Consider the following 12,635-nt stretch of genomic DNA (forward strand, 5'->3'; position numbering starts at 1 on the left):
AGTCTAAGAAGACCTTTAAACCCTCTGAATTTCTTCAGTTAGAATTTTATCAGCGTAACAGGACTTGACTGACTAGCTTACTTCAAAAATACCTTCCTGTTATAAAGTAATTATCGAAGGTGATATGACAGAAGAGTTATTGCCTTCATCATCAGGTGAATATATATAAAATTCATTAAATAGGTACGCATTTGAAAAATCATGTAACAGGCTAGGAATCCAGCAAGTCCCAGAAGCGAGGTTATCACGAAGGTATCAGTTCACCACCCTACAAAATCCCCTTTAGTAAATATTGTATTAAAAAAAAATAGATAATCTGAATAGATTTCTAACAAAGTGATTTTCTTTGTAAGTACTATTAAAAATTACCAGTAGAGAAGAGCTCAGACCCAGATGGCTTCACCACTGAATTGCACCAAATATGTAAAGAATACCAATTTTTCTTTTTTTAACTTTTTTATTCTTCCACATCAATGGTAGAGGACACGCCTGTCTTTAAGAGTTTAGCATTTTCACTGAGAAAATTGCACCTGTGTCACCTGAAAGGAATGTTCTTACATAGATAAGGAGGCCCATCAAGTTTAGTGATTTGAAATATACAGCTCTTAACAAGCATGTACTGCTTGGCTACAAGCCACCTTAATTCCTGAAAGCTATATATTTCAAGCTCCCATCCTTCAGGTGTGGAGATCCATCATCTGGCTGCTGCCCAAGACTGCTTCCGTCAGGAAGTTCTCTTAATAAGCTCTTTGTTGAATTCTTTGACAGCCTCTTTCTTTGGTCCTTGGCCCTGTCTTCCTTGGGGGGTCAGTTTCAGTACACCTGAGGAAATGTCCCCAACACAAAGGACACTATCAAGATAATGAAACAATAACCCACAGAATGGGAGAAAATATTTGCAAACCACACGGGACTTGTTTGTAAAATACATAATGAACTCAACAGCTTAATAAGAAAACAACCCAATTGAAAATGTGTAAAAGGTCTGAAAAGACATTTCTCCAAAGAAGATATACAAATGGCCACTAAACACATAAAAAGATGCTTATCATCATTAGTTATCAGGAAAATGAAAATTTAAATAGGCTTAAGTCACTTCACACCCCACTGGGATGGCTAAATCAAAAGGTCAGACAATATCAAGTATTAGCAAGGATGTAGAGAAATCAGAACGCTCATATACTGCTAGTGGGGATGTAAAATGATGCAGCTACTTTGGGAACAAGATTAGCCATTCCTTAAAGAGTTTAAAAAAAAAAAGAGTTGCTATACAACCCAGCTAGTCCACTCCTGGGTCTCTACACAAGAAACATTAAAATATATGTCCACAGAAAAACGTGTACATAAATGTTCACAACAGCATTATACATAATAGCCAAAGAGCAAAAATGAACCCCTCAACTGATGACTGGGTAAACAAACATGGTGGTGTTTTACACACCCCTTTTGGATGATATTACCTCCAGTGGAATATTATTTGGCAATAAAAAGGCATGCACTGATGCACACTACCACACAGAAGAACGTTGAAAACATTATACTAAGTGGAAGAAGCCAGACACAAAGACAATGTGTTATATGATTCCGTTTATGTGAACTGTCCAGAATAGGCAAATCTATAGAGACCAGAAAGTAGATTTACGGTTGCTTAGGGCGGGGGTGGGGAAAGCTGGGAAGGGATTGGGCGATATAGCTAAAGGGCTTGGGGTTACTTTTGAGGTGATGAAAGTGTTATAAATTGATTTTTGGTGTTGCACGTATCTGTGAATGAGGTCTGTCCAGAAAGTATCCGGCCATGCGCCATGAAAAATAGAGACATTTATTGAAGAAGATACAAGATACAAGAAACATTGTACATAGGACAATGATACCTCAGTCCCCTACAAAGAAGGTACCTTGGGACCTCACATAGTTCCCCCAGTCACCATCAGCTGCCCTGCCGTATTTTCCTGAATCTCATTGACGGTCTAAAATCTCTTCCCTTTCAAAGGTGATTTTGGTTTTGGGAAAAGCCACACGTCACAGGGCGCCAAATCTGGGCTGTAGGGGGGCTGAGCCACCTGAGTAATTTGGTGTTTCGCCAAAAACCTCTGCATGAGATGTGATGCATGAGCAGGTACATTGTCATGATGAAGCTGCCAATCACCAGTTGCCCATAGCTGCAGCCTTCTGAATCATCCAAATAGTTTCCATGGAGGAATGTTCAAGCTTAACGTAAAATCTGATGCAGATTTGTTGCTTTACTCACTCAGCCACTTTGAATGGGACAGCCACACAGCACACATGCTCCCTCAACAGCGTCTCCCATCCCCGCTGACTAGTGCGGTGAAGTCAGCATTGTTCACGCATGCACACTCCAGTCCACTCTCCTTGGCTGCCAGGTTACATCAATGTCGTTCAAACGGTTCTTGCTATATTAACAACAACCGAACTTCTGCCGAACAGATCTCGTGTACTGGAAACCACTGAATTGTCCCCTTCAAATGGGTGATTTGTGCAGTGTGAGACTTATATCTAATAAAGCTGTTATGTTTTTTTAAAAGCAAGTGTGAGAGCTCGGCAAGAAATCAAAAGGAGTGAAGGCAAGGTGGGGGTAGCCCAACCGTGAGAGCAGACGTGTGCAAACGAGCTCAGCTGTGCAAACGAGGGAGCGATGCTGCGAGACACAGAGGCAGGGGCAGGGCTGAAGGATGGGTGTTAGCGCCTGAGAGCCTGTGTCAGGAGCCCACGTGGAGCGAGGGAGGGCTTCCCCGTGGACAGCAGAAGAGCTTCGTTCTAGAACACAGCATGTCAAAGTTCACAGTGGAAGAGCAAAAGCCTCATCTCAGTGGGTTCCTTGCTCCAAGTTGCAAAACTACCATGTGTCACATAGAAGTTTATTTTTCCCCTGGATAAAGCCAATAAGCTAACTCAGACGGTGACCCCTATTGCCAGGTAAAGTTACGATGAATACATTGACAAGTGCTGCCATCAGGTTCTCTGCCTGGAGGGCTAGTCATCATTTATCTTGCGGACACGGACGTGATGTCAGCTTGGCTATAAATGGGAGTGAGATTCTTTTTTCGTCTTTGCAATCTCCCAGCACATGGCCTAGGATGCACATCGCATTCTGGCTTAATGTTCATTCAGTAATAAAAGTGTTTTCTTTCTCGACCACCTTGGGGGAGAGGATTTCTGGATTGAGAGAAAATGTTGGTTTCTAACAGTTCTCAAGCTTGAATCTGCTCCAGGATGGGGTGCGCTCCGCGCTGAGCTGAAGCTGCTTAGCTGCTTCCTGGCGCTCTTTTCCACGATCCGCTTTCTCTCCCTCTACCTGCACAAGCGTGAGGACCACGCTATTTTAGCCCTAGCTTCCCACTTCTGCCAGCTCGGGCCAGCACCCAGCATGTCCTCCGTAGGCAACCGGCTCCTTTAAGAGCACCCCCCATCTCAGCCCCGCCTTCAGGCCCAGTGGCCGGATTTCCCTGTTGTGAGGCCCGACCCTTTAAAGCCACGGCCTCATCTTTCTGGCTGGCCTCTATACTGAGACCAGAGTGATGAGGCGGCCCTGGATGCAGGGAGGGGGCACAAGTGGGCTGTGACAGGTGCATGTGGGACATGAACCACTGCCCAGGGCTCAGGAGGGACACAGAGCTGGGACAGGGTGGATCCTGGGACGAAGCAGAGCCACTCGGAAGTGGACAAGACCTCAGTCGATAAGCAGCCTCTGTACGCGAGGCACCGTGCCAAGCCCTTTCTGCAGCTTCGGCGGGGGGGGGGGGGGTACTATATTCCCATTTGACAGATAGGGGGCAGAGCTCAGAGCAGCCATTCGAATTACGTACAGAGAGCAAGTGGCAGAGCCAGGATCCGAACTCAGGTCAGTGTGACTCTAAAACCTGATGTTCTCTCTGCCTTACCTGGGTCCTAGCTTCTTCCCAGGCTTCCTTTGTCCTTGGCTTTCCTGCACTGGGAGAATGGGGAGGAGTGGTGAGAAATGAGTTCCCCCCTGAGCCCGAGTACAAGCCCTCTGGTCCCGCCCTCTGCCCAGGAGCCGCCTGGAGATGCTGCTGCTGTTCCTGCTGCTGTTCCTGCTGCTCCTGCTGCTGCTGCTGCCGCCACTGGCCAGGCTCCGGCAGCCGCAGTCCCCAGGTCCCAGGCTGTCCTGGCTGGCCTGCCTCCAGCACCGTGTGGCACGGGGGGCCCTGTGCGGGGCAGCCGCCTGGCAGCAGAGGAGGCTGGAGCAGAGCACGCTGCACGCGGGCCAGAGCCAGCAGCAGGCCCTGAGGTGGTGCCTGAAGGGAGCCCGGGGTCCCCGCTGGCCCCTCAGGGGGAGCACAGGTGTGTTTTCCAGGGTCTGGGGAGGTGGCCCAATGAGAGAGAGATGACACAGCACAGTCAGATGCCAAACCTAAAGACCCCCCTTCCCACCTTCTGCTGCCAACACAGAGGGGCCTGACCCAGGGACCCTCCCCAGGTTCAGGATTGTTCAAGATGACGCTTCCCATCCTGGACCCTGAAAGCCCCTCCCCCCCCCAGGCCTATTCCACGTCTTTCCACGTCCCTTCCTCAACAGTCTCACCCATCTTGCCTGAAAGCCTTGGGAACCTCTGCGGCTCCATGAGTTTATGATGTCTTTGGGGCCACAGATATGAGCGCCTTCCGGAATCATCTCCCTCTGACCAAGGCCAGCCAGACCCGGGAGGAAGAAAGTGGGGAGCAGCTCCCGCCCCCTACCTCCAAACAGCACCGTGGGAAGGCCTCTCTGCAGGTAAATCGAGAAGGCTGGAGCCCAGCCCTACCGTAGACCCCAACTTGCAGCCGCACCCTTCTATCCGGTGGGCAAAGAATCTCCAAACTGGAGGCTGGGGGTCTGGCTTGGACTAGGCGCCAGCACCCTCTCCCATCTCCCTCCAGGCCACCTTGCTGGGTCTGGCAGCCCTGGACAAGGCCTACCCGGAAGTGCTGGCTCCGGGAGGCACAGCCTGTTTGACTCCTACGTCCCCCTGGCCCTGCCCTCTCCCCTGGCCTTGGTGTGTCCTCAGCCAAGTGAGCCGCCCTGGAGCCAAGGACCCTGGGGCCCTGCTGCTGGAAGCACTGAGGTCCCCGGGGCTGCGGGCACTGGAAGCTGGGACGGCAGCCGAACTCCTGGACGTCTTCTCGGGCCTGGGGGCCCGTGGTGAAGAGCTGGCTGAGGCACTAGCTGCTGGAAACCCGGGAGCGCCTCTCCCCAGGCGGGCAGCTGAGGTGCGGGAAGCCCTCGAGCAGGGACCCCGAGGACTGGCCCTGCGGCTCTGGCCAAAGCTGCAGGTGGTGGTGACTCTGGATGCAGGAGGCCAGGCCGAGGCTGTGGCTGCCCTGGGGGCCTTGTGGTGTCAAGGGCTGGCCTTCTTCTCACCTGCTTATGCTGTCTCTGGAGGTCAGCAGGACTCAAGGGCGGGGAGCTGGGGTAGGGGCAGAGGGCAGCCGGCTAGTTGCATAGAGTGAGCCCCCCGTTATTATCTCATTCCATCCTCCCCAGCACCAGCAGCTCCATTTTACAGATGAAGAAACTGAGGCTCATAGAGGTGGCACAATTGACAGTGCACCAGCATTTCCCCCCAGGTCTGCCCGCCCAGAAGCGCTGCCTCCTCCCAGTTAGAGCCCTAGAGGCAGCGTGCTGAGCCCGGAGAAGCCACGAAGGAAGGAGCGGGTGGAAGGGCAGCAGTGAGAGAGATGCCCTGGGGTCCAGGGCGAGGGCCCAGCAGGAAGCACCGGCACCGCCAGGTGAAGAGGCCGCTTGCTCCCCGCAGGGGTGCTGGGCCTGAACCTGTGGCCAGAGCAGCCTGGCGGGCTCTACCTCCTGCCCCCCGGCGCTCCCTTGATTGAGCTGCTCCCAGTCGAGGAAGAAGGCCAGGAAGAGGCTGCCACCGCCATCCTGTTGGCCGAGGCCCAGAAGGGCAGGGAGTATGAGCTGGTGCTGACGGACCAGGCCAGCCTTACCAGGTGATCACCTGCCCACCCCGCAGCCACCTCAGGCCCTCCAGGACCCTGTTGAGGGCCAGGGACATGAACTAATGGGTCCTTGGGCCTGACTCGCCCCACTCCCACGCTGTCAGGTGCCGCCTGGGTGACGTGGTACGGGTGGTTGGTGCCTACAATCAGTGCCCCGTCGTCAGGTTCATCCGCAGGTAGGTGACCTCCCGGGAAGCTGAGGGGCTGTCCTTGTGCCCTGGGCTCCGTTGCTTTCCCTTCTCCCCTTCTCTTCAGGCTGAGCCAGACCCTGAGTGTGCGAGGCGAAGACATGGGTGAGGACCTGTTTTCTGAGGCCCTGGGCCGGGCAGTGGGACAGTGGTCAGGAGCCAAGCTGTTGGACCATGGCTGTGTGGAGAGCAGCATTCTGGGTAAGCTTTTCCATCGCTCCTGCTCCCCATTCTTGGGTTGGCTGCCGCTCAACCCATACCCATTCTGCTGAGAGACCTCTAGGAAGAAAGTAAGACCCGGCCTCCCTTGCTGCTCCTGGCAAAAAAAGTCCTTCCTCATGTCTAACTCTCATCCCTCCTGCTGCAGTCTCTCCCCATTTCCTTTCCTGACCTGTTTCATATTTAGGACTAAGCCTGGGTTGCTCCCCATTTGCCCACCTCCACTCCAAGGGACCCTTGTTTTCCCAGGAACCTCAGAGCTGGGAAGCCCGGGGTGGGGCAGCAGGCATGGCTTTGGAAGCTGCCCATTCACAGAAGCGCATGTGCGGGGTTTGTCTGCAGATTCCTCTGGGGGCTCTGCTCCCCACTATGAGGTGTTCGTGGCACTGAAGGGGCTGAGAAACCTGTCAGAGGAAAATCGAGACAAGGTAAATGAGACAGGGACAGGATCTGAGTGCATGTCCCCTTCGTTCTGCATGCCCCAGGTGCAGCGGGCACAGCAGCGGGGTGGGGAGGTGGGGGCAAGGAGAACTTTCCCGAGGCTCTGGGAAGGGAGGGGGTGGGGTAAGTCCCACAGACACACACGGGTACCCATGAAACCCCTACCCACACATCCGCTAGGCACAGTCGTGCGCACCTCATCCACACTCCACACTCCACACAGCAGCCTCACTCTGCCGCTCTGTTCTCAGCTTGACCACTGCCTCCAGGAAGCCTCTCCCTGCTACAAGTCCCTGCGGTTCCGGGGCAGTGTGGGCCCCGCCAGAGTCCATCTGGTGGGGCCGGAGGCCTTCAGAGAGCTCCGGGCAGCCCTGGCTGCCTCTCCCTCATCTCCCTTCCCTCCTGAGATGCCCCGGGTCCTTAGGCACAGGCCCCTGGCCCAGCTCCTGCAAAGGAGAGTGTTGTCCTGAGCTGAGGCCTGCCCTCTGTCCCCTCTGCCCCCAGGAGCTGCCTCTCTCTTTCCTCTGGGGCTTCTCTAGATGGAGGGCCCTTGGCCCTCAGGGTCTTCGACTCTGTGTCACCTGTTGGTTGCTCATCAGAGCTGCTGGGCCTTAGGGAGGTCCAGCCCAGTCAGCCAGGTCTGAGAAGGTGGCTTCGGGGTGTGGCAGACCCCAGCAGTGCCCTGCCTGGAGCCCCCAGGACCCACTCTGGGGGTCACCGCTGGAGTGTTCCCCCACACGCCGGTGGCCCCTGCGCCCCTCAGACCAGTGTTCCGGGTGGGCTGCCAGCGTTGTGAGTTAATGTTCCCAGGAGCAACCCTCAGTCAGCAAGGAACAGGAGTTGCGAATACCGACCTCAGCTTCGTTGCCCTGCAGTGTGACAATTCTGACATGCCTCCTGCACCAGCTGGCCACAGGCGTAACTGTCAGCACAGTTCTTGTGGCTCTCCTCCCGCCTCCCCCCATCCCCACGCCCTACATGTTTTCTAGGATCGCCTCCCAAATAAATCTCTTGCACCCAGATTCTCGACTCAGGGTCTACTTTGGGGGGAACCGTAGTGGCCCTTTTGCTCTGCTCCTGCTGCAGCCTGCCCCTCCCTTCCGCTCTGATCCCCAGGCTTTGCCCCCGGTGTCTGCTGGGGCGGGCCCTGAGTGTGTGCGCCCCAGGAGCCCTGGGGGCCCCCTGCCATGGCCCAGGTCAACCCAGATGACACAGGCCCTCCCACCTCTTCCCATCCTAAGCTTAACCTAAATGTGAAGGGGCTGCTCCCCAATTTCCATGGCCCTAGCTCAATACGGGTCCTTTTCCTGGCCCTGTACCGATGAATCACCTCCATAGGCAGGAGCTGCACTGCAAATCATAAAGCATCACAGCTGGAAGCAACACCGAGCCCATGTGGGTTAACTGTCTGCCTGACCAGCGGGGACACTGAGGCTTCGGGAGGTTGTGAGGCTGGCTCAGAGCCCAGCACCTCCCCCTAAGTAATGTAGCCCCTGTTTCTAAGTCTCCGATTCTGTCCCTGAATCACTTCTGGATTCCATGCCCTCCATCCAGCCCCCTGTGGCCCCCCATCCAGCGCCTACGTCAGCCCATGACTCCTTTCTGCTAAAATCCTCCGTGGCTCCCCGGAGCGCACAGGCTCAAGGCCGATCAGCTTAGCCTCAAACCCATCCCGGGCCTTGCCTCTCCAGCCACCTCTCTCCTCTGAGGGAAGCCATGACCACGAGGACCACACCCCACTATCCCACGTGAGTTAAGCACTGTCACCTCCAGGTCTTTGCTCAAGTTGTCCCTTCAGCAGAGTGCCATCTCCCCCGAACTTACTGGGTAGAAATCTCCTTTTTGTGGAAGGCCTTTTCAGAGTCCTTTCTCCCTGAGCTACCCTATATGCCGGGCTGCACCCTGCCTGGACTTTGGAGCCCCTTGAAAACTGCTCATGTCCTGGGCATAGCGGAGCTTCAGCGCCCCGGGCAGGGCCTGACCCAGGGCAGGTGCTCAATGGACAAGTGCCCTGAGTAAGACACACTCCAGCATCGTGGCTCCCTCGCTGCTGCTGGCGGGATGGAGCCCCACCCGCCCCCTCCAGGATGAAAGCTTGCAAGGTCGGAGGATAACATCGGGTGTTTTTTTCCCCCACTGCCCAGGTTTGGTTTTCAAGGTTTTCCATCTTGGAGGTTAGTGGAAGGAAGGGGCTGAGGGAAGGGAAGGCCAGCTTAGAGCCTTTTTCCGTAGAGGAAGGCGGCCCTGCAGCCTGACAGACCTCAGGGGCAGAGACCTGGGTGCCCCCCGCACACACACACACCCTGTGGAGAATGAGTTTCATGACTGCCTCCTCTCCTGACCCTCATTAGCAGCTGCCTCTCCCCTCATTGTCCCAGGCCAGCGCCCCAGCCAAGGCCTCTTTTGTGTTTCCAGATTCCTGGGTGCAAGGTGGCCTCATTAGCACCCGGAGACCGCCCCATCTCCAAGGAGCAGGCGGACAGACAAGGCAGGGACCAGAGGCTCAGGGATCCAACTCCTGCCTCTGGGTGCCTTGGCGGCCATTCCTTGGGCCCAGCCTGGAGACGGCCCCCCTGTACGAGGCTAATCTTAGACTTGCCTTTGTCTAGCACCAGAGTGGACGTGAGTGCCTGTCTTTCCCCCGCCACCTCAGAGCACTATAAACCCCAGGCCCCTGGCAGCAGGTCACAGTCGACAGCCTCAAAGTTCCTAGCTCTGTGGACCACTGGAGACGACACCATTCCCTGCTACTCCCCTCTGAGCTCCAGACACCATGAACCCTCCCGCCACAAAGGTAAAGGCCCAGGGGTAGAGGGGATGCATCTTACCAGGGGGCAATGAGAGAGCTTGCTCAGGGGCTGGAAGAAAGGCTGGAGGTGTCTCCTCCCTTGGTCTCCTCCTGTGTAGGTTCTGAGGTAGGGAGGGGACAGGGTGGAGAACCTGCCATGGTTAACATTCGATTGTGCCCTGCTCTCCTAAGAGCTCGTGTTTATTGACCACTTACTGTTCGACGGGTGCTGTGTTTACACCTGTCATCTCGTTTTATCCTTCCAGCATCTCTTCACAGTGGGAATTAGTTAATACCCAATTCACCAGTGAGGAGGCTGTGCCCCTGAGGGTAGAAAACTGGCCCAAAGCCCAGTTCAGTGTTCCCTGCAAAGGAGCAGGCAAACAAGACAACTTGGACCCTGCTAGTTCTTGATTTACACGGGTTTGCCGCTGTGGGTAGGTATGGGGGGCAGGACTAAATAGGGCCTGTTTCCCTGAGCGTACAAACTTCTGGTGCAGACAGACTCAAACACATCTGTTTTCATGTGGAGTGTTAAGCACTCTAATAGGGGTACAACGAATTAAGGATACCCAGAGGAGACAGGGATTCATTCTGCCCGGAGGGTCTCAAAAAGCCTCCTGGAGATGTGCTGAGACTTCAAGGAGGAGCAGGTAAAAAGCAGATGAGCCCCTCTCCAACCTTCACACAGCATCGCCAAGAGGCAGGAAAACGAAGAGGCAGCGGGGGAGGGGCGCAGGCCAGGAGGGGGCGCGCAACCATCAGGGCAGGGACTGGAAGCGGGTGCGGCGGGAACACCAACAGCGCCAGGTCTCCACCTCCTTAGGTCTCCTGGGTCGCCGTGACGCTCCTGCTGCTGCTACTGCTGCCGCCGGCGCTCCTGTCGCCCGGGGCAGCCGCACAGCCCCTTCCCGACTGCTGCCGCCAGAAGACGTGCTCCTGCCGCCTCTATGAGCTGCTGCACGGCGCGGGCAACCACGCGGCCGGCATCCTCACGCTGGGCAAGCGGCGGTCCGGAGCCCCAGGCTTACAGGGCCGGCTGCAGCGCCTCCTGCAGGCCAATGGCAACCACGCTGCCGGCATCCTGACCATGGGCCGCCGCGCAGGCGCAGAGCCAGCACCGCGCCCCTGCCCCGGACGCCGTTGTCCCGCTGCGGCCGTCCCTTCTGTTGCCCCTGCGGGACGTTCCGGGGTCTGAGCCCGTGCCCAGGCTATGACCTGGACCTGTCCTCTCCCCTCTGCCTTCCCGGTGTCAGCCCCCAGAAAAAAAGTGCAATAAAGACGAATCTCCGTTACTGTGGTTGGTCTCTGTTCCTGCGCGGTAGAGTCCTGCCCTCCAGGGGGCGTAAGAGTCTTACGAACTATAAGGAGCCCAAGAACCTGGAAGCCCGGCTCTGAGACGCCTCAGCTTGGGCGTCGTTGAACGCGAAACACTCCTGGATGGGCGCTCCCGGAGCAAGGGTCCGCGCAAGGTCCTGGGGTGCGGAAAGAACGGCAGATGTGCATGCTTGGATGGGAGGATGCGGGACACGTCCCTCGATGCGCTGCTGTATCCGGCCTTTACGGAGATACCGGAGGAGGAGGGGAGCAAGAAAGGCTACCCAGAGAAACGGAATCCGGTTGGGAAGGGTTGGGAGTGGAGCCTGTGGAGGAGGCAAGGAATATGAGGTTCAACATGAGTCATCCAGAGTGGCTGTAGCGTGGGGTAGAGAGTGTGGGGAGAGGTGAGGCACTGGAGGGAGGCGGTTAGGTCGTGCAGCCCGGATTGTGAAGGCCTTTACAACTCATCAGACTTTGCACTTCATTCTGTAGGCAACTGAGAGTCACGAGTTCTTATGCAGGGATGGGGCAAAGTTTTTCTGCAACTTCAGCGGAGCGCACCAGTTACAGGTTGAATTGTACCCCCTCCCCAAATTCATATGTTGATGTTCTGATCCTCAGCGCTTCAGAATGTGACCTCATTTGGAGAGTCATCGCAGATATAATTAGTTAGAATAAGGTCATATTGGAGTAGACCACTCCAATATGAATAGTGTTCTTATAAAAAAAAAAAAAAACGGGGCAGGGATTTAGTCACAGAAATGCACACAGGGAGAATCCATGTGAACATAAAGGCAGAGGTGGGTGATGCATCTACAAGACAAAGATTTCCAGCAACCCACCAGAAGCTAGAACAGAGGGATGGGACAGGTTTTCCCTCACAGCCTGCGAAAGGAACCAATCCTGCCATTATTGTGAGCTTGGACTTCTAGCCTCCAGAGCTGTGAGACAATAAATTTCTGTTGTGTAAGTCCCCAGTGTGTGGTGTTTGTTGCAGGAGCCAGAGGGACTAATATAACACCCAAAAGTAGAGACGCTGAAAGATGTGACACTGTTAAGCAATCTAACATCCCAGATAATCCTGGGCTCAAACTCTGTGGGGAGGAGGGGACAGGCAACTGGCTCGCCCTCTCTGAAACCATCTTGCCACTCTCACTGGCTTTAACTGTTTTGTTCCGGGAAGCGGTCACCCTAAGCCTCCAGGCTCAGCTGCCGCGGTAATTTTCTGCTTCTGTGATGAAAAAGTCCTGTGTCTGGTCTCACCTGAGCCCTTCTTACTGCTGTAGTGGTTAAGTCTTTTTTTTTTTTTTTTTTTTTTTTTAGATTTTATTTATTTTTAGAGAGAGGGGAAGGGAGGGAGAAAGAGTGGGAGAGAAACATCAGGGTGTGGTTGCCTCTCACGCACTCCCCACTGGGGACCTGGCCCACAACCCAGGCCTGTGCCCTGACTGGGAATCGAACCAGGGACCCTGTGGTTCTCAGGCTGGCGCTCAACCCACTGAGCTTCACCAGCCAGAGCTGATGTACTAGTTAAGTCTTGGAGAAGATGGAGTTCAAGGTCCACCAGTGCACCGGAGATTTGCAAACTGACTCTGTCCACCTTGAAACTTTCTCTGCCCCAAACTTGCTTCCAGCCTCTCCTCTGCTTACATGGCAGCAGAGAGAAGGAGGGTTAAATCAAAACAATAGGAAGAGTGAGAATAGAG

At 54.9% G+C, this 12,635-nt stretch overlaps 2 protein-coding genes across 2 annotated transcripts; both read left to right on the top strand.

Annotated features, from left to right (window-relative positions):
- Nucleotides 1-3,773: 3,773 nt before the first annotated feature.
- On the top strand, nt 3,774-7,836 carry GHDC (GH3 domain containing). Its single transcript, XM_054593888.1, has 9 exons — nt 3,774-3,859; nt 4,031-4,320; nt 4,629-4,750; nt 4,897-5,398; nt 5,772-5,964; nt 6,078-6,149; nt 6,229-6,362; nt 6,723-6,808; nt 7,073-7,836. The coding sequence occupies exons 2-9, from the start codon at nt 4,044-4,046 to the stop codon at nt 7,289-7,291; spliced, it is 1,605 nt and encodes a 534-aa protein (XP_054449863.1). The 5' UTR covers nt 3,774-3,859; nt 4,031-4,043; the 3' UTR covers nt 7,292-7,836.
- Nucleotides 7,837-9,495: 1,659 nt separating this feature from the next.
- HCRT (hypocretin neuropeptide precursor) lies at nt 9,496-10,807 on the top strand. Its single transcript, XM_054593672.1, has 2 exons — nt 9,496-9,615; nt 10,436-10,807. The coding sequence occupies exons 1-2, from the start codon at nt 9,595-9,597 to the stop codon at nt 10,805-10,807; spliced, it is 393 nt and encodes a 130-aa protein (XP_054449647.1). The 5' UTR covers nt 9,496-9,594.
- Nucleotides 10,808-12,635: the final 1,828 nt, after the last annotated feature.

The sequence above is a fragment of the Pteronotus mesoamericanus genome, unplaced genomic scaffold (assembly GCF_021234165.1).
Source record: "Pteronotus mesoamericanus isolate MK-2021 breed Mesoamerican mustached bat unplaced genomic scaffold, CSHL_Meso_final scaffold_476, whole genome shotgun sequence".
Taxonomy (NCBI): domain Eukaryota; kingdom Metazoa; phylum Chordata; class Mammalia; order Chiroptera; family Mormoopidae; genus Pteronotus; species Pteronotus mesoamericanus.